The sequence below is a fragment of the Pogoniulus pusillus genome, chromosome 36 (assembly GCF_015220805.1).
Source record: "Pogoniulus pusillus isolate bPogPus1 chromosome 36, bPogPus1.pri, whole genome shotgun sequence".
Taxonomy (NCBI): Eukaryota; Metazoa; Chordata; class Aves; order Piciformes; family Lybiidae; genus Pogoniulus; species Pogoniulus pusillus.
Genome location: NC_087299.1, coordinates 3,768,526 through 3,786,194, shown reverse-complemented (window position 1 = coordinate 3,786,194; position 17,669 = coordinate 3,768,526). Strand labels below are relative to the sequence as shown.

Below are 17,669 nucleotides of genomic sequence, written 5' to 3'. Positions count from 1 at the left end.
CACCACTGCTAAGCCAGGCCAGGCTGCTGGTGGCTTTCTTGGTCACTTGGGCACACTCTGGCTCATTTCAGCTGCCTGTTGACCAAGGTCTTTCTTTGCTGAGCAGTTTCCAGCCACTCTGCCCCCAATGCCTGGGGTTGAAATCCCAGGAAGGTGCTGTGCTCGTTGCCCTCCAAGCACACATCACTAAGCACAGTGAGGTCCACTGAAGAACAAACAGGAGCTGTAATCATCTTCCTCTGCTCTTGTTTCCTGCTCTCTTGCCTCTCCCAAGCAAAAACTCCATGACCTGTAGAGAAAGCAAAATTCTTTGCACAAAAGAATTCCTCCCTGAGGAATGTTGCTCAGGGATTCCCTAGAAAAGACACACAGAGAACCACAGAATGACAGGTTAGGGGTTGGGAAGGACCCCTGGGGATCTTTGGGTTTATTTTCCCCCCTGCCAGAGTAGGATCACCCAGGGCAGGTCACACAGGAACACATCCAGATGGCTCTTGAAAGTCTCCAGAGAAGGAGACTCCACAGGCTCTCAGGGCAGCCTGCTCCAGGGCTCCAGCACCCTCAAAGTGAAGAAGTTTTGCCTTAAGCTCAAGTGAAACACCTCCACTTGCAGCTCCTGTCTTTGCTAAGCAGTAGCATGAAGAAGCTCTAACTCAGACCTGGGCAGGTCAGCCCAAAAAAAAAAGGCCTTTTTATTTCCATGCTGCTTTGGAAACTTCCAAGAACACAGAGAATTTGTTCAAAAGCAACCTTCTTGCCTCTCAACCAACCCATTTCACCCCTGCCCTGGCTGAGGAGGTGTCTCCTCTTATCTCTTGTGCAAGTGCATTGTGCTTTCCTCAAGCTAAGTGCTTGAGCCAAGTCCAAAACCCTGAGTGAAGCCAAAAACATTGAGGGCCTAATCCCAGAGTCCTTACCCCAGTCCAAATTCCCAGTCCCGTGGTGGGAAGCATCCCAGGCCCCAAGCTGTTGATTTTGCAGTACTTGGTGACCTTCAGGATGAGGAATTTCATAGGAACAAATCCTGCTTGATTGATGGAATAAAGCAGGCAGGCTTCCCACTCATCATCACTACTTGGAAACCTTGTTCCAGGGATTCCTGATCCCTTGGCTGCACCAATTTCATTGAGGCTAATGAAGTGTCAAGTTCTTGGCCTGGAGGAATGTTCTGGAGCAGCTCAGAAGCTTCAGAGCATGGCAAAGGAGGTGAGATTCCAGCTGTCCACATCACAGCACTCCGTGGAAGTCTCCTGGCTGCTCATGCCATGTTTGACAAGCTCCTGAGGCTGCACCAGGTTGGTGCTATGAGTCCACTAGGATGATTTATTCCTTCCCCTTTCAGGTCTCAACAGCCAGCTAAGGAGCTTGGCTTCAAGTTCAGCCAGAAGCATGGGCAAGGCAATTCTCTGCTCTCACCTGAAACAGCTCAGTGCAACACCACTGAGCAGATCTAAACTGATCCCAGCATTCCTGCACGGGCAGCAATGAGGAATGTCCCTTTGGACACAGTGCTGGCTGCCACACTTGGACTGTGGAAAGGATTCTGGGATTTGCTCACTTTATCTGCAGTTAAACAGGAAGGGAAAAGACAAAACCAAACCAACCAACACATTCCTGAGGTAAGAATTTCTCAGCAGGGTAAAAACAAAGCTCCTCCAAGCACAGCCAAGCCCAAAAGTTGAGGTAAGCTCTTAATATCATCTGGGCACATCAAGAGATGTCAAAGCAAACCCGAGCCTGCTGTGTGAAGAACAGATTCTCACCTTCCCCTGACTCCAAAGCCATAAACCCAAGTCTCTACTTTCTGTGAAGTTCAAACAACTCTTCTGACACAGAGGTCAAGGCAGGAGCACAGAGCAATTGTTCCCCCCCACACACACCCCCAAGTGAAGAACCAGGAAGTTCAGCCTGTGCTCAGAGAGCTCAAAGGGATCTGCAGGTAACAATGGGTGCTTGGGAAGGTGCTCAAGGGCAGCTCTGGCTCCATCAGCTTTATTTGCTTTTCTCACCAGGGCACCCAGAACACATTCAGTCATATGTTTAGAGCTGCCATGGCCTTCACCAAGGTGACATGGTTGGTGGAGTCTGTCTCTCTCCTGCTGCTGTCTGCACAGTTGCTCTTGGTGGCCAAGACCTTCTGGCGGTGCCTCTCCTCCTGACGTTTCTTCTTCTCCAGCCGCTGCTGCTCCTTCTTCTGTTTTTTAGATACCTGAGGGGAAGGGATGAAAACACAGACTGGAAAACACAGCTTCTGCTCAGCTGGGGAAAGCCAACACAGAGTCCCTGAATCCCAGCATGCTGGGCTTGGAAGTGATCTTTGGAGAACATCCAGTCCAACCCCTCTGCTAAAGCAGGGCAGCCACAGCAGCTTGCCCACGATCACAATAGCCAGGGGGGGTTGGAATCTCTACAGAGAAGGAGACTCCACAACCTCTCTGGGCAGCCTGCTCCAGGCCTCCAGCACCCTCACAACAAAGAAATTTCTCCTCCCATTCAGATGGAATCTCCACTTTGTGCCCATTGCCCTTTCTTCTGTCCCTGGGCATCACTGACAAGAGTCTGGCCGCAGCCTCTTTCCCCACACAGCAACTTTAGCTCTTGCTGAGCATTGCTCAGATCCCTTCTGGGGCTGCTCTTCTGCAGGCTCAACAGCCCCAGGGCTCTCAGATTCTCCTCCTTACAGAGCTGCTCCAGGCCCCTCAGCATCTTTGGAGCCTCCACTGGACTCTCTCCAGCAGTTTCCTGGCTCTCTTGAACTGGGGAGCCCAGAACTGGATCCAGTCCTTCAGATAAAGCCTCACTAGGGCAGACCAGAGGAGAAGAACCTCGCTCAAACTGCTGGCCACCCTCTTCTTGATGCACCCCTAGGACACCACTGCCCTGCTTGGCCCTGAGATCAAACTGTTGGCTCATAGTGAACCTCTTGGCCACCACCACGCCGGAAAGCAGAGCAGCAGATAGCCAAGCAGCTGCCAGAGAATGCTCACTGCAAACAAGCTGTCAGGAGTTTGTTGAGTGTGCTTCTGGGAGCAGTGCCACCTGTCACTGTGAAATGTTTACACTGGAGAAGTCACAGCTGTGGCAGCATCCACATCCGGTAAGCAGCAGCAGCTCTCTTGAATTCCAGGCAGAAGGCAGTTGGTGGTTGAGCAACTCCTGCTGCAGGCTGTGGAACCTCCTGCCAAGCCACCCTCACACACCTTGGGGTTTCTGCCAGCTCGCTCCTCTTCATCAGACCTAGGCTGTCCTTTGCTGTCTTCAGTTTCACCTGGGTGCAGGCTCTGATTTCCAGGGATCCTGGAACCACTCCCAGTTTCCTTTTGCAGTGCTCTGCCACACAACTCTTCAGCTGTGCTCTGGGGGCCAGGCTGCTCCTCAGCACCTACCAACAACAGAGTCCAGCATCAGTAAGTTTGCAGATGACACCAAGCTAGGAGCAGCTGTGGAGCTGTTGGAGGGTAGGAGAGCCCTGCAGAGGGACCTGGCCAGGCTGGATGGGTGGGCAGAGGCCATGGGATGAGACTGAACAAGGCCAAGGGCAGGGTTCTGCACTTTGGCCACAACAACCCCAAGCAGCTACAGGTTGGGGCCAGAGTGGCTGAGAGCAGCCAGGCAGAGAGGCAGCTGGGGGTGCTGGGAGAGAGGAGCTGCAGAGGAGGCAGCAGTGCCCAGGTGGGCAGCAGAGCCAATGGCATCCTGGGCTGGCTCAGGAGCAGTGTGGGCAGCAGGACAAGGGAGGTTCTTCTGCCCCTGTGCTCAGCACTGCTCAGGACACACCTGGAGTGCTGTGTCCAGTTCTGGGCTCCTCCATTCAAGAGAGATGTTGAGGTGCTGGGAGGTGTCCAGAGAAGGGCAGCAAGGCTGGGGAGGGGCCTGGAGCACAGCCCTGTGAGGAGAGGCTGTGGGAGCTGGAGGGGGTGCAGCCTGCAGAAGAGGAGGCTGAGGGCAGAGCTCATTGCTGTCTGCAACTACCTGAAGGGAGGCTGTAGCCAGGTGGGGTTGGGCTCTGCTGCCAGGCTCCCAGCAACAGAAGAAGGGGACACAGCCTGAAGCTGTGGCAGGGCAGGTCTAGGCTGGATGTTGTTAGGAAGTTGTTCCCAGAGAGTGATTGGCATTGGAATGGGCTGCCCAGGGAGGTGGTGGAGTCTGTGTGCCTGGAGGTGTTGCAGCCAAGGCTGGCTGGGGCACTGAGTGCCATGGTGTGGTCGGTTGGACAGGGCTGGGTGCTAGGTTGGGCTGGCTGAGCTTGGAGCTCTCTGCCAACCTGTTTGATTCTATGAACACACTCCACCCAGAGGCTGTCTCACCACCAGCCAGTTCTTTCCTCCAGAACCTCTGGTGGGTTTTTGGAGGCTGGCTGGAATCTGTCCTCACTAACAACAACCCTGAGCACAGAAGGGCTGAAGCAGCAGCACTGTTGACAGCAAGCTTCAAATTCTGCTGTCCTCATTGAACTGCTGCCTGCAGCCAACATCAGGCATCCTTCTAGGTGCCAGCCTCCATCTACTCACCCATTCTGTCCACTTCATTCACTTGCAAGATGGCAAAGACTGCAGACTGTACATTGTAGTCTTCCTCTTCCAGAACCCGTCTGACCAAGTCCATGTCCTGTCCATGAGAGAGACAGCACTAAGGAGAGTTCAACTCCCAGGATCACAGTTTAGGTTGGAAAGGCAGAACAGACCAACCCCCACCTGGCTCCAACCTCCTTCCAGGCAGTTGTGAAGAACCAGGACTCCCCTCAGCCTCCTTTTCTCCATGCTGAACATCCCCAGTCCCCTCACCTGCTGCTCCCCAGCTCTGTTCTCCAGACCCTTCACCATCTTCGTTGCCTTTCTCTGGACTCACTCCAGCATCTCAATGTCCTCCTTGGAGTGGAGCAGTCCAAAAGGAGTCATTTGGGATCCTCAGATCATTTCAAATTACAGGATTTGTTTCAAAGTCACTTTTCAGAGAGATTGCAACACAAGAAGGACATGGAACTGGTGGAGCCAGTGCAGAGGAGGCCACCAAGATGCTCAGAGGGCTGCAGCAGCTCTGCTATGGGGACAGGCTGAGAGAGTTGTGTCTCTGCAGCCTGGAGAACAGAAAGCTTCAAGGAAACCTTGGAGTGGCCTTGCAGTATCTGAAGGGGGCTCCAGGAGGGCTGGGGAGAGACTATTGACAAGGTCTGTTAATGAGAGAAGGAGGAATGGGTTTGAACTGGCAGAGAGGAGATTGAAACTGGATGTTAGGAAGAAGTTCTCTGCAGTGAGGGTGGTGAGACACTGGCACAGGTTGCCCAGGGAGATTGTGGAGCACAGAATCACCCAATGTGATCAAAGAACACCTCCCTGAAGGTGTTCAGGACCAGGTTGGATGAGGCCTTGAGTGACCTGTTCTAGTGGGAGGTGTCCCTGCCTATGGCAGGGGGCTGGAACTGGCTGAACTTTGAGGTCCCTTCCAACCTAAACCATTCTATGATCTTCCCAGATTCTTAGGCATCCCCTCAGAACGCCTGCTTCACCTGGGCCTGGGATGAAAACCATCCTGATTTGTGCTCCTGGTGCTGAAATGATCCAAGATTGGTATTGTTTGGAACTTTTCCCTTGTCCCAGGAAGGTTTTAAGCCCAAGCAGGCTCCTCAGTACTTACTGAACACCCTGTTGCATTACAGACTTTTTGTATTGCATCTTCCATTTCACCTTCAGTCTCCTCTTCAGAGTCACCCCTCTGGGCTTTCACTTCCTCCTCCTTATTGGGATCATTTTTGGGAAGCATCTGCAAGCAAAGCCAAGCCCAGCAGGTCACACACAGCCAGGCAAGAATTTCATCCTCTGTATCCAAAGAAACCCCCAACTGACATCATCCTCAGCTGAATTTGACATTGGACTAGGATTGAAAATTGAGGTAGGAAGAGGACTCTCATACCCAGCTGCTGCTTTTCCAGCTCTTTCCTCCCTCCCCCTTTGATTCTGAACTCAAAGTGCATGGGTGAGGAGTTGCTTCATGACAGCCACAGTGTCAGCTTTGGGACTGATTGGCAGGGATTCAGACACTTCCCAGCCTGTCTCAAAAGGGCAAACAGCATTAATTAAGGCAGCCCTGGGGCTCTTCTATCCACAGGGACCAAACTCCTCTGGATCCCAATGGAAGGAAATCATCTGGCAGCACTGGTCCAGTTGACTGGCTAGGGCTGGGTGTTAGGTTGGACTGGATGAGCTTGGAGGTCTCTTCCAACCTGGCTGATTGTATGATTCTGTGACTCACTCATCTGTTTGACTTATCAGCCAGAGGTGACTCAGGTCATCCTGTCACAACCAACCTCCATCTGAAGGTTTGCTGGAGCTTCAGAGTCATCATTGATCCTCCTCACACTGTCATAGTGCTCTCCATCACGATAGGCAATGTGCAGCTCCCTCACATTGCTCTTGGCTGTGCCTCGAATCTAAGGGGAGGAAGCAAAGAGCAAATGAGGATTTGGACTCAGCTTCAGCACTGCTTTTGCTGAAGCAGTGATCAACTTTGTGATGGGAAGCAAAGAACTGAAGCATCCTGAAAGAGAACAATGTTGAGCAGATGCACCTGCAGCAGCGACAGAGCTTCTGCCTCCAGGATAAAGCAGACAGAAGAGGCTGGGTCAGTTGCATCACCTCCAACAGAACCTGGAATGAAATGGTCTCAGTGGAAGGCTCAAAGTTGGTTTCAGACTTTCCACAGGAGCTGCTGGTTTTCAGCTCATCTCGCCAGAGCCAGCTGCAGAGGCACTGAGCAGGCAGTGCCTTCTGGCCTTCAAACATGAAGGAAAAAAGAATCTGTTCAAGAGTGGAAACAGTTACCCAGAGGAGGTTTTGTTCTGCAGCTGGAACAAGATGCTAAACCAGTTGACAGTGGTGTGTCATGCTCTTAAAAGAAAAGAGAATCCTGGAATGAGTTGGGTTAAAAGGGACCTTTAAGATCAGCCAGTTCCAATTCATGGGAAGGGACACCTTCCACTAGACCAGGTTGCTCAAAGCCTCATCCAGCCTAGCTTGGAACACTTCCATGCTTGGAGCTTCCACAACTTCTCTGGGCAACCTGTTCCAGTGCCTCACCACCCTCATGGGGAAGAATTTCTTCCTCATGTCTGATCTCAGTCCAGCTACTTTCAGTTTGAAGCCATCATCCCTTGTACTGTCCCTCCATGCCCTTGGAAAAAGTCCCTCCCCAGCTCTCCTGCAGCCCCCTTCAAATCCTGGCAGGTTGCTCTGAGGTCTCCCTGATGCCTTCTCCAGGCTAAAAAACCTCAACTCTCCCAGCCTGGCCTCACAGCAGAGGTCTTCCTGCCCTGCCAGCACTGCAGTGGCCTCCTCTGGCTCTGCTCCAACAGGACCCTGTCTGAGCTGAGAACTCCAGAGCAGATCCCAGCACTGCAGGGGAGATCTCAGCAGAGCCCAGCAGAGGAGCATAATCCCCTCCTGCCCCTGCTGCCCACACTGCCCAGGTCAGGATTGTGTCTGGGCTATGAGAGCACATTGCCAACTCCTCTTGAGCTTCCAGCTCTACATAAAGGGGAACTTCTTGACTGGAAGGGCCTCAGAGCACTGGCACAGGCTGCCCAGAGAGGCTGTGGAGTCTCCTTCTCTGGAGCCTTTCAAGGCCTGTCTGGATGTGCCCCTCTGTGATCTGTGCTAGATTGTGTGGTCCTGCTCTGGCAGGGAGGTTGGACTCAGTGATCTCCTTGGGTGCCTTGCAACCCCTAATATACTGTGAGCCTGATCACCCAGCGCCCTCAAGTCCTCCTCCTTCACAGAAGCAAAGCCAACCCAGGAGGATGCATGAACTCCACTGCTCAGGAGCCCTGTTACCAACCAACTATTCCCTTGCTTTGTCAGCACTGAGCCCAGCAGCTGCCACAGAAAATTCCTGCTCTGAGTACTACCTGAGCTTATGCAAGAACCCTTCTGACCCCGAGCACCCTCGGCTCAGAGCGTTGGCTGAGAGCCTCCAGCGCTCCAGCTTTGCAGGGAATGCACAAAATCACCCTGGGATGGCAGATCCCCTGGGCTCACCTGCTGAGTCAGAGGTCAAAGATCTGACAGCTCTGCTAGGGAAGACGTCAGAGAAGCCAAGGACAAGAAACTCTGTCTGCAGGGCCCCACAGTTTCCCAATCCTTTTGCGTCTTTTGACTCAGCTTATCCCAGCTCCCAGAACTTAGACCCAAGCACCTCTGTCCACCACCTCTGTGGCTTGGGTGCCACTGATGGCTGCAGAGTTCACAACACAGTCTCCATTCATCTCTTCTACTCTTAGTATCATGGAGTCAGAGAATCATTTGGGTTGGAAAAGCCCTTTAAGCTCACCCAGTCCAGCTCTGCCAAGGCTGGGGCTGAACCATGGCCCTCAGCACCACAGCTCTGTGGTTTGAAAGACCTCCAGGGATGGGGATTCAGCCACCTCCCTGGGCAGCCTGCTCCAGTCTTTGAAAAACCTTCCAGGGAAGAGATTTATTTTAATCTCTACCCTAAACCTCCCCTGACACATTTTCAGGTCATTTCCTTTCACTTTATCACCTGACACTAGGCAGAAGAGACCAACTCCCATACAGCTCCAGCCTCCATTCAGGGAGCTGCAGAGAGTCAGGTCTTCCCTCAGCCTCCTTTTCTCCAGGCTGCACACCCCCAGCTGCTCCTCCCCAGTCCTGCTCTCCAGACCCTTCACCACCTTTGTTGCCCTTCTCTGAACCTGCTCCAGCCCCTCCATGTCCCTCTTGAAGCAAGGAGCCCAAAACTGAACCCAGAGCTCAAGGCGTGTCCTCAGCAGTGCCCAGCACAGGCTGCTGCTCACCTTTGAGTTCCAGCCTAACACTTGCTTCTACTTAACTCCTACCTTGTCTCCTATTAAGTTACTCAATGCTGGAACTCAGCAAGACTTATTTTCATCCACAGCCTAAATGATATCTAACAAATCCCAAAGCTCTTGGAAGATTACACTGAAAATGAGCCAATTTAGCTCTCAGCAGCAAAGCCTTTTGGTGTCATAGAATCATAGAATAAACCAGGTTGGAAGAGACCTCCAAGATCATCCAGTCCTCTTCCCACAGCCCATTGGAACTGTCAACAAAAGCTACCTGCAGCTAAAAGTAAGCAAAAAACACTGAACAAAAGGTGAGAAGTAATTTTGTTGCCAGAAAGGCAATAAAATAACCTCTACATCTGAGCTAACTTGAAGCTCTACATTCATTGTCACCATCACAAAAGGTAAAGGGCATCCCAAGCCCTAAAAAGCCCACAGAGAGATGCCTTTGGAGCCTTCTCTCCATGCATAACCTCACCTTCAGGAGAGAGATATCATAGAATGGGTTGGGTTGAAAGGGACCTTAAAGATCATCCAGTTTCAACCCTCCTGCCATAGGTAGGGACACCTTCCACTAGCCCAGGTTGCTCAAGGCCTCATCCAACCTGGTCTTGAACACCTCCAGGGCGGGGGCAGCCACAAACTGCTTGGCAATGTGTTCCAGTGTCTCCCCATCCTCCCTCTGAAGAATTTCTTCCTCATCTCCAGTCTCAATCTCCTACCCCAGCTCAAAGCCATTGTCCCTTCCAGCCACTCCCATCCCTTGTCAAAAGTCCCCCCCCAGCTTTCCTGTAGCCCCCTGCAGGTACTGGAAAGCAGCTCTAAGGTCTCCCTGGAGCAATGTAAAACCATTCAAATCACACAAGTGAAGCCAGTAGCCAGAACCCAACCCAAACCATGCTGCTCTCTCTCCACCTGCTCACCTTTCAGGCATTCCTTGTTTTCTTTCTCCTCCTGGCTCCAATCTGGAGCATTTCCCCCTCAAAGGCTGAAAGAGCAAACTCAGTTCTTTGCCCAGGCAGCTACAGCTGCTGCCTGCTCTCTTTAACAGATCAGGAAGCTTCACCAGCTACAACTCAGGACAAAATGTTGAAGTTTGGGGTCTCACCTGCCAGAGTGGAGCATTGAGCTGATGAATAACCACATTCATTTGATTGTTCCTTGCAAAGGCCACAATAGCATCGTTGCCAGCAAAGGTACCAGGCTTTGCCAGGTTGGTGACTAAAGGGAAAAGAAACATTCACAAGAGTTGGAAACTTGCAAAAGGAGGGATGGAGAGAAGAAACTCAGCACAAGCCCAAGAAAGGAAATGCCAGCTGTGAAACAGTCTCTGCTGAGGCAAGAGTTTGGCAGCAGCAGGAGTTAACCTCTGAAACACCCAGCACAGCCTTAGACTGTGCCAAGCTGTCAGCTCTGGATGAGCTCAGAAGGAAGAGTGCCATGCAGTGAGCGACCAAACAGGTCTCACGTGTCACCTGAATGGCACTTGGTAAGGTCACAGAAGCATGGAATGCTTTGGGTTGGAAGGGACCTTAAAGATGGGGAGGGACACTCCACTAGCCCAGGTTGCTCAAGGACTCATCCAACCTGGCCTTGAACAGCTCCAGGGAGGGGGCATCCACAGCCTCCCTGGGCAACCTGTGCCAGTGTCTCACCACTGCACAGAACTTCCTCCTGATGTCCAACCTCGGTATGCTCTGCTCCAGTTTGAAACCATTGCTCCTTGTCCTATCCCCACAGGCCCTTCTGAACAGTCCCTCTCCAGTCTGCCTGGAGGTCCCCTTCAGATACTGAAATGCAGCTCTAAGGTCTCCCTGGAGCCTTAGTTTCTCCAAGCTGAACAGCCCCAACTCTCCCAGCCTGTCCCCACAGCAGAGGTTCCCCAGTGCTCTGATCATCTTTGTGGCCTCCTCTGGCCCCCCTCCAACAGTTCCAGATCTCTCTTGTGCCCCAGAGCTGGGCACTGCATTGCAGGTGAGGTCCCACAGAGCCGAGCAGAGAGGCAGGATCCCCTCTCTCCATCTCTGCTCACTCTGCTTTGCATTCAGCCCAGGTTGCCCTTGACCTTCTGGGCTGTCAGTGCCCACTGCTGGCTGCTGCCCAGCTTCTCACCCAGCAGCACTCCCAAGGCCTTGCCTGCAGAGCTGCTCTCAACCCCCCAGGTCCAGCCATTAACCCAGCCATGTCCCACAGTAACCCCTCTCAGCAGTGCCCTACAGAGACCATACCATGCTTGTCAAAGGGCACATCGTCCTCCACAAAAGGCTCAAAGTCCTCCCGCTGCTTGATCATGTAATCCACTGTTTCCTGGCGGTGCCTGAGGTGGTTCCTTGAGTGTCCCTCCAGCTGGTCACCCAGGGCTCGAAACAAGCAATTGCTGGGGGCAGAGAAACCACAGGTGAGTGGGTCTGAAACAGAGCTAACAGGCAGAAGATGGAAATCAGTGATCAGAAAAGAACACCACAGCAACGGGAGAGGAAAAGAGTGAACCCGAGGGAAACTGTTCTCTGTGCCTGCTGGGACGAGGAGAACTGCTGGTGACAACATAAGGGTTGGGGCAAATGTCATCAGCCCCAAACAGGGTGAGTTAAGGGCAGTGAGAGCACTGGGCCAGGCTGCCTTGAACTGACACCAAGGCAAAGGACACAGTGCAACGAAAGAGAGCGCAGTGACCTGCTCAGCAGCTCTCAGCAGGCATCTCCAATGACCCTTTCCCCCCAGACTTAGGGACCCTCCTCTGCTCTGCTGGGCAGTGGAGCCCTCAACGCCTCTGGGCATCAGGACCAGAACTAGCAGAGCCCTCACATCAGCAGGGGACAAGCCAAATGAGCCCTTATCCCCCCTGGGGATCAAGTCCAGGCCTAGCAGGGACCTCAGGCCAGCAGCTGAAACACCAAGGGAGCCCTCACACCAGCGGGTGACAGGCCAGGGAGCATTCATCCCTGCTGGGGATCAAGGGCAGGACCAGCTGAGGATTCAGAACAGCTGGTGACAGGCCAAGGGAGCCCCCAGCTCCTCTGGGGAGCGGGGCCAGGGCCAGCCGAGGCCTCAGCCCAGCAGGTGCCGTGCCGAGGGAGCCTGCAGTCCCCGGGCTCTCGCAGAGCAGGACCCCCCGATCCCGGTGGGGTAGGGGGCTGCAGCTGCCACTCCTGCAGAGCAGAGCTTCCACTCAACCCTGAGCAGAGAGCCCTCAGCACCCCCCGGGGCCGCAGGCTCCTCATCACCCCGGCGAGGAGAAACCCCCGAGCTCCCGGCAGCAGCAGGCCCAGGGGAACGCCGGCCCCAGGGGCACCGGCAGAGCGGCCGCGGCGCTCACCCATCGCCCGGTACCTCCCGCAGCTTGAGGCCGAGGGCCCGGAGCTGCCTGGCGAGGCCTCCACCGCCCGGTGCGGAGTTCGGAGCCTGCCCGGCCGGGGCCTGCCGGGTCCGCCGCGCTTTCCTGGCTCCGGCAGCCGCCGGCCGGGCCTTAGCCGCCGGCTTGCGGGACATCCCCGGCGGGAGCCAGCGCGCCTGCGCCGCCGCCCCCGGGCCGCCTCAGCAGCGAGGGCGGCGCGGCCGGAGCGGCTCCCGGACCGCCGGAGCAGCGAGGGCGAGAGCGGCCGGAGCGGCTCCCGGGCCGCCGGGGCAGCGAGGGCGAGAGCGGCCGGAGCGGCTCCCGGGGCGCCTCAGCAGCGAGAGCGAGAGCGGCTCCCGGGCCGCCGGAACAGCGAGGGCGGCGCGGCCAGAGCGGCTCCCGGGCCGCCTCAGCAGCGAGGGCGAGAGCGGCCGGAGCGGCTCCCGGGCCGCCGGGGCAGCGAGGGCGAGAGCGGCCGGAGCGGCTCCCTGCTGCCCCGCAGCCGCCTCCGGGGGAGGAAAGGGAGGGCGGGAAGCGGAGTGCTGGGAGTGGGACCCGAGGCTGGGGGAGCTGTGGGGTGAAAGGCACTGGGCGCTGCCAAGGGAAGGAGGCTGCCGCCAAGCGCCAGCAGCGGCTGGGAGAAGGGCGAGCCGTGGGGAAGGGGCCGGGGAGGGGGCCGGGGTGCCAAGCACCATCAGTGCCGAGTGTTGGCCCCGAAGGCTTCCCCATCTGTCAGGTTCCACGTGTCCTTAGCTGCTTTTGCTAGTTGGCCTCCTGTTCCTCAGGGCCAAGGCTGGAGCCCCGGCGCTGCCCCCGCACAGCTGCCCTCAGGAGCTGGGCGCTGCTCTCCTTCCCCAGTTCACTCCAGCGTGTGCCTGCTTTGGCACCAGCCTGCTGCTCCCTGCTGCTCCGACACCGAACGAGCTGGGGCGAGGGACGATGAGGAGATGAGCTGCCCGCAGGTGGCACCATGGGGACGTGGCCGATGGCAGGAGCGGAGCCCACAGTGACAATCAATGAACTGTGCCAGCCTGTGTCTGGCTTCCCTGGGGGAAACCTCGGGACGCCGAAGGGATACAGCACGATGGTGGTGGGGCAGGTGTCCTGCGGTCCTTGTGTACTGCCGTTCTCCCCACAGCCACCAGTTAAAGTCCTCCAGCACCACACTGCTGTTCTAGCAGGAGCAGTGTGGGCAGCAGGACAAGGGAGGTCCTTGTGCCCCTCTGCTCAGCACTGCTCAGGACACACCTGGAGTGCTGTGCCCAGTTCTGGGCTCCTCCGTTCAAGAGAGGTGTTGAGGTGCTGGAAGGTGTCCAGAGAAGGGGAGCAAGGCTGGGGAGGGGCCTGGAGCACAGCCCTGTGAGGAGAGGCTGAGGGAGCTGGGGGTGTGCAGCCTGCAGAAGAGGAGGCTCAGGGCAGAGCTCATTGCTGTCTGCAGCTGCCTGCAGGGAGGCTGTGGCCAGGTGGGGTTGGGCTCTGCTGCCAGGCAGCCAGCAACAGAACAAGGGGACCCAGCCTGAAGCTGTGGCAGGGCAGGTTGAGGCTGGATGTTGTTAGGAAGTTGTTGTCAGAGAGAGTGATTGGCATTGGAATGGGCTGCCCAGGGAGGTGGTGGAGTCTGTGTGCCTGGAGGTGTTGCAGCCAAGGCTGGCTGGGGCACTGAGTGCCATGGTCTGGTTGGTTGGGCAGGGCTGGGTGCTAGGCTGGCCTGGATGATCTTGGAGGTGTCTTCCAACCTGCTTGAGTCGATTTCGCTTCTATTCTATTCACCCCTCTCCCATGTGGCCCCCAGCAGCATATCTATTTTGCCCCTTTACTTTGTTTTCTCTCACCCTGCTTTGCCATGTGGGTATTGTGACTGTCTGCCAGAGGCTCTGTTGCGGTGGAACTCCAGCAGGTGTGTTGTGGTTAACCCCCACCAGATGATGCACTGTAGATTGCCAGCCCTCTGCTTTGCTCACATGTACACAGGGTAACAGGATACAGGAAGAGGCTTCACATCAGGCACTGGAACAGGCTGTCCAGGGAGGTGGTGGAGTCACCGTCCCTGGAGGTGGTCAAGAATCATAGAATCATAGAATCACAGAATCACAGAATTATAGAATCAGTCCAGGTTGGAAGGACCACAAAGATCACCCAGTTCCAACTCCCCTGCCATGGGCAGGAACACCTCACACTAGAGCAGGCTGCCCACAGCCTCATCCAGCCTGGCCTTAAACACCTCCAGGGATGAGGCTTCCACCACCTCCCTGGGCAACCCATCCCAGGCTCTCACCACCCTCATGCTGAAGAACTTCTTCCTAACATCCAGTCTGAATCTCCCCACTTCCAGCTTTGCTCCATTCCCCACAGTCCTATCCCTACCTGACAGCCTAAAGAGTCCCTCCCCAGCTTTCCTATAGGCCCCCTTCAGATCCTGGAATGCCCCAATAAGGTCATCTCAGAGCCTTCTCCTCTCCAGACTGAACAGCCCCAACTCCCTCAGTCTCTCAGCCTGTGGCCATGGCACCTGGGGACATGGTTCAGTGGCCATGGTGGTGTTGGGTTGGTGGTTGGACTCAGTGGTCTCAGAGGTCTTCTCCAACCAGAACAATGCTACGATTCCACCATTCTATCACAACCATTTTTACTCCAAGCTTCTCCTGCCCAGCTCACACCGATCTCAAATGCAGCTTGAGCACAGCAAGAAGCTCATGGGACCAGCACCAGCATCTCCTTGGGTGTTTTAAGTGTTCTTATGCTCACAGCCCTTTGCCAAGCCAGGGTTTGACTCCCAAACGCCTCAGCTGCTGTGTTCTGCCCATTTCCTGTCATAAACAAGGCCATGGAAGTGCCACATTTGCCTATGCAAACGCAGTCAAAGCAGGAAAACAGGATGAGCAAACTGACTGCAAATGATTAATCAAGCAGCAATTAGCCCCAGCAGTGTGAAAGGCAACCAGGTTAAACACAACCTGCATCACTCGTGACACCAAGGACAAGCCCAGCTGCAATTAGGGCAAGTCCTTTGATGCCTGCTGGACAGTGTCACCAATTGAGGACAACAAGGAATGGACATTTCTAACCCAAAATGGATGGTAAAAAACTGAGTGGAGAGCCCACAGCCTGCCTGACCTGCACTGCTGAAACCACAGCCTGGCAACCATGGAATCAGAGTATGGTAGGGGTTGGAATGGACCTCTGCAGATCATCCAGTTCACCCCCTCCCACCCCTGGCTAGAGCAGGGCACCCACAGCAGCTTGCCCAGGAGCACAATGGCCAGGGGGGGTTGGAGTCTCTCCAGAAAAGGAGACTCCATAACCTTTCTGGGCAGCCTGCTCCAGGCCTCCTGCACCCTCACACCAAAGAATTTTCTCCTAATGTTAAGGTGGAACCTTCTGTGTTCCAGTTAGTGTCTCTTGTCCCTTGCCCTGTCACTGGGCACCACTGAAAATAGCCTGGCACCTTCTTCTTGACACTCACCCTTCAGATACTTGTAAACATTGACTGGATCCCCTCTGGGGCTGCTCTTCTGCAGGCTCAGCAGCCCCCAGGGCTCTCAGCCTTTGCTCCTCACAGACAGCTCCAACAGTAGCCTCTGTTAGGTCTCTTTCCAGCACTTCCTTGTCCCTTCTGAACTGGGCACCCCAGAGCTGAACACACTCCTCTAGATGTGGTCTTTTTAGGGCACACTTGCATGACTACAGCCTCCTGAGGGCCCCCCTCATCCCTATCACATTTGCTCCCCTGGATTCTCCCACCTACCAAGAGAAGCATCAGGACCTTTCTGAAGCACACTGCACTCTGTGTCCCTTCCTCTGCAGCAAGTTGTCCTTGCTGGTGACACAAATCTGCAGCCAAACAGCCACACCTGTCTACCAGCTCTCACCCCCACCCTCTGCTAGAGGACAGAGCAAACAGACATGGAGGCAGGATTCATCCCACCCAGTTTCAAACTGAAACGTTTAAGTTAGGAGTTAATATTTAAGTTAGCAGCTGCTCCTCTTGGTCTCTGCTCCCAACATTTCATGCCAGTTTCAGGCTGTTCTAACGACTTGGAGTCGTTAAGGCCCCAGGAACTAAAGGTGAAGCTTCTAAAGCACTGTGGAAGTGGCAGGGCTGCCTTCTGTTCACCCAGACCTCCTCTTTCTAACTTCCTAACAGACGTTTGTGACCTGCAATAGAAAATTCTCCTCTTTTTAAACCTAAAGGAGCCCTGCAGGTCACCAGCACTTTGAATCCACTTCTGCTCCTGCTTGCAAGACCTCCAGGCTCCTAAAACCTGGGGTCAGCTGGAAGTTCCACCGACACCACAAGGTGCCACGGCAGCAGAAACAGGGCAGGAATGCCCCAGCGCTCACAGCGAGTTTGCTTACGACAAACCTCCTCCTGCTTCTCAGCAAAGAACAAGGTCTTCTCACTTCATCCCCCCACCACTGAGTTCATCAGATTAGACTCTTCCTGAACTCTCTGCCCTCCTCAACTGCTGTTGTTTCACCTCCTTCTGCTGGAGGTAAGGTAGAGGCTGGTACATGGCAGCACACAGCCTGAAGTGGCCAGGTGCACTTGAGGCTACTGGCTCAGGATTGAGTGTTTTCAGGTGGCAACACTGACCCAGTCCAGCAATTTAGGTCCCTTCCTCTTCCCTTCCCCTTCCCCTTCCCCTTCCTCTTCCCCTTCCCCTTCCCCTTCCCCTTCCCCTTCCCCTTCCCCTTCCCCTTCCCCTTCCCCTTCCCCTCCCCTCCCCTTCCCTTCCCTTCCCTTCCCTTCCTTCCTATTACAGAATGGTAGGAGCTAGAAGAGACCTCTGGGTACCATCCAGTCCAGCTCCCCTGCCAGAGCAGGATCATGTAGAGCAGGTAGCACAGGAACACATCCAGACGAGTCTTGAAAGTCTCCAGAGAAGGAGACTCCATAACCTCTCTGGACAGCCTGCTCCAGGGCTCTGGCACCCTCACAGCAAGGAAGTGTTTCCTTATGTTGAGGTGGGTTCTGGGTTCCAGTTGGTATCCACTTCCCCTTGCCCTATCACAGGACACCACTGAAAAGAGCCTGACCTCTCCTTCTTGCCCCCAACCCTTCAGACAGTTATAAAGAGCCTGACCTCTCCTTCTTGCCCCCAACCCTTCAGGCAGTTATAAACAGCCTGACCTCTCCTTCTTGCCCCCAACCCTTCAGACAGTTATAAAGAGCCTGACCTCTCCTTCTTGCCCCCAACCCTTCAGGCAGTTATAAAGAGCCTGACCTCTCCTTCTTGCCCCCAGCCCTTCAGGCAGTTATAAAGAGCCTGTCCCTTCCTTCTTGCCCCCAACCCTTCAGGCAGCTATAAAGAGCCTGACCTCTCCTTCTTGCCCCCAACCCTTCAGGCAGTTATAAAGAGCCTGACCTCTCCTTCTTGCCCCCAACCCTTCAGGCAGTTATAAACAGCCTGACCTCTCCTTCTTGCCCCCAACCCTTCAGGCAGTTATAAACAGCCTGACCTCTCCTTCTTGCCCCCAACCCTTCAGACAGTTATAAAGAGCCTGTCCCTTCCTTCTTGC

At 54.9% G+C, this 17,669-nt stretch overlaps 1 protein-coding gene across 2 annotated transcripts; it reads right to left on the bottom strand.

Annotated features, from left to right (window-relative positions):
* Positions 1 to 663: 663 nt before the first annotated feature.
* OTUD3 (OTU deubiquitinase 3) lies at positions 664 to 12,335 on the bottom strand. 2 transcript variants are annotated; one of them, XM_064171972.1, is made up of 8 exons: positions 12,132 to 12,335; positions 11,044 to 11,192; positions 9,924 to 10,036; positions 6,305 to 6,427; positions 5,635 to 5,760; positions 4,512 to 4,608; positions 3,201 to 3,382; positions 664 to 2,209 (listed from the first exon to the last, which is right to left on the bottom strand). In XM_064171972.1, exons 1-8 carry the CDS (start codon positions 12,302 to 12,304, stop codon positions 2,033 to 2,035), a joined length of 1,140 nt encoding a protein of 379 aa, XP_064028042.1. In that variant the 5' UTR covers positions 12,305 to 12,335; the 3' UTR covers positions 664 to 2,032. The 2 variants fall into 2 exon arrangements, with proteins under 2 accessions (XP_064028042.1, XP_064028043.1); XM_064171973.1 differs by lacking the exon at positions 6,305 to 6,427.
* Positions 12,336 to 17,669: the final 5,334 nt, after the last annotated feature.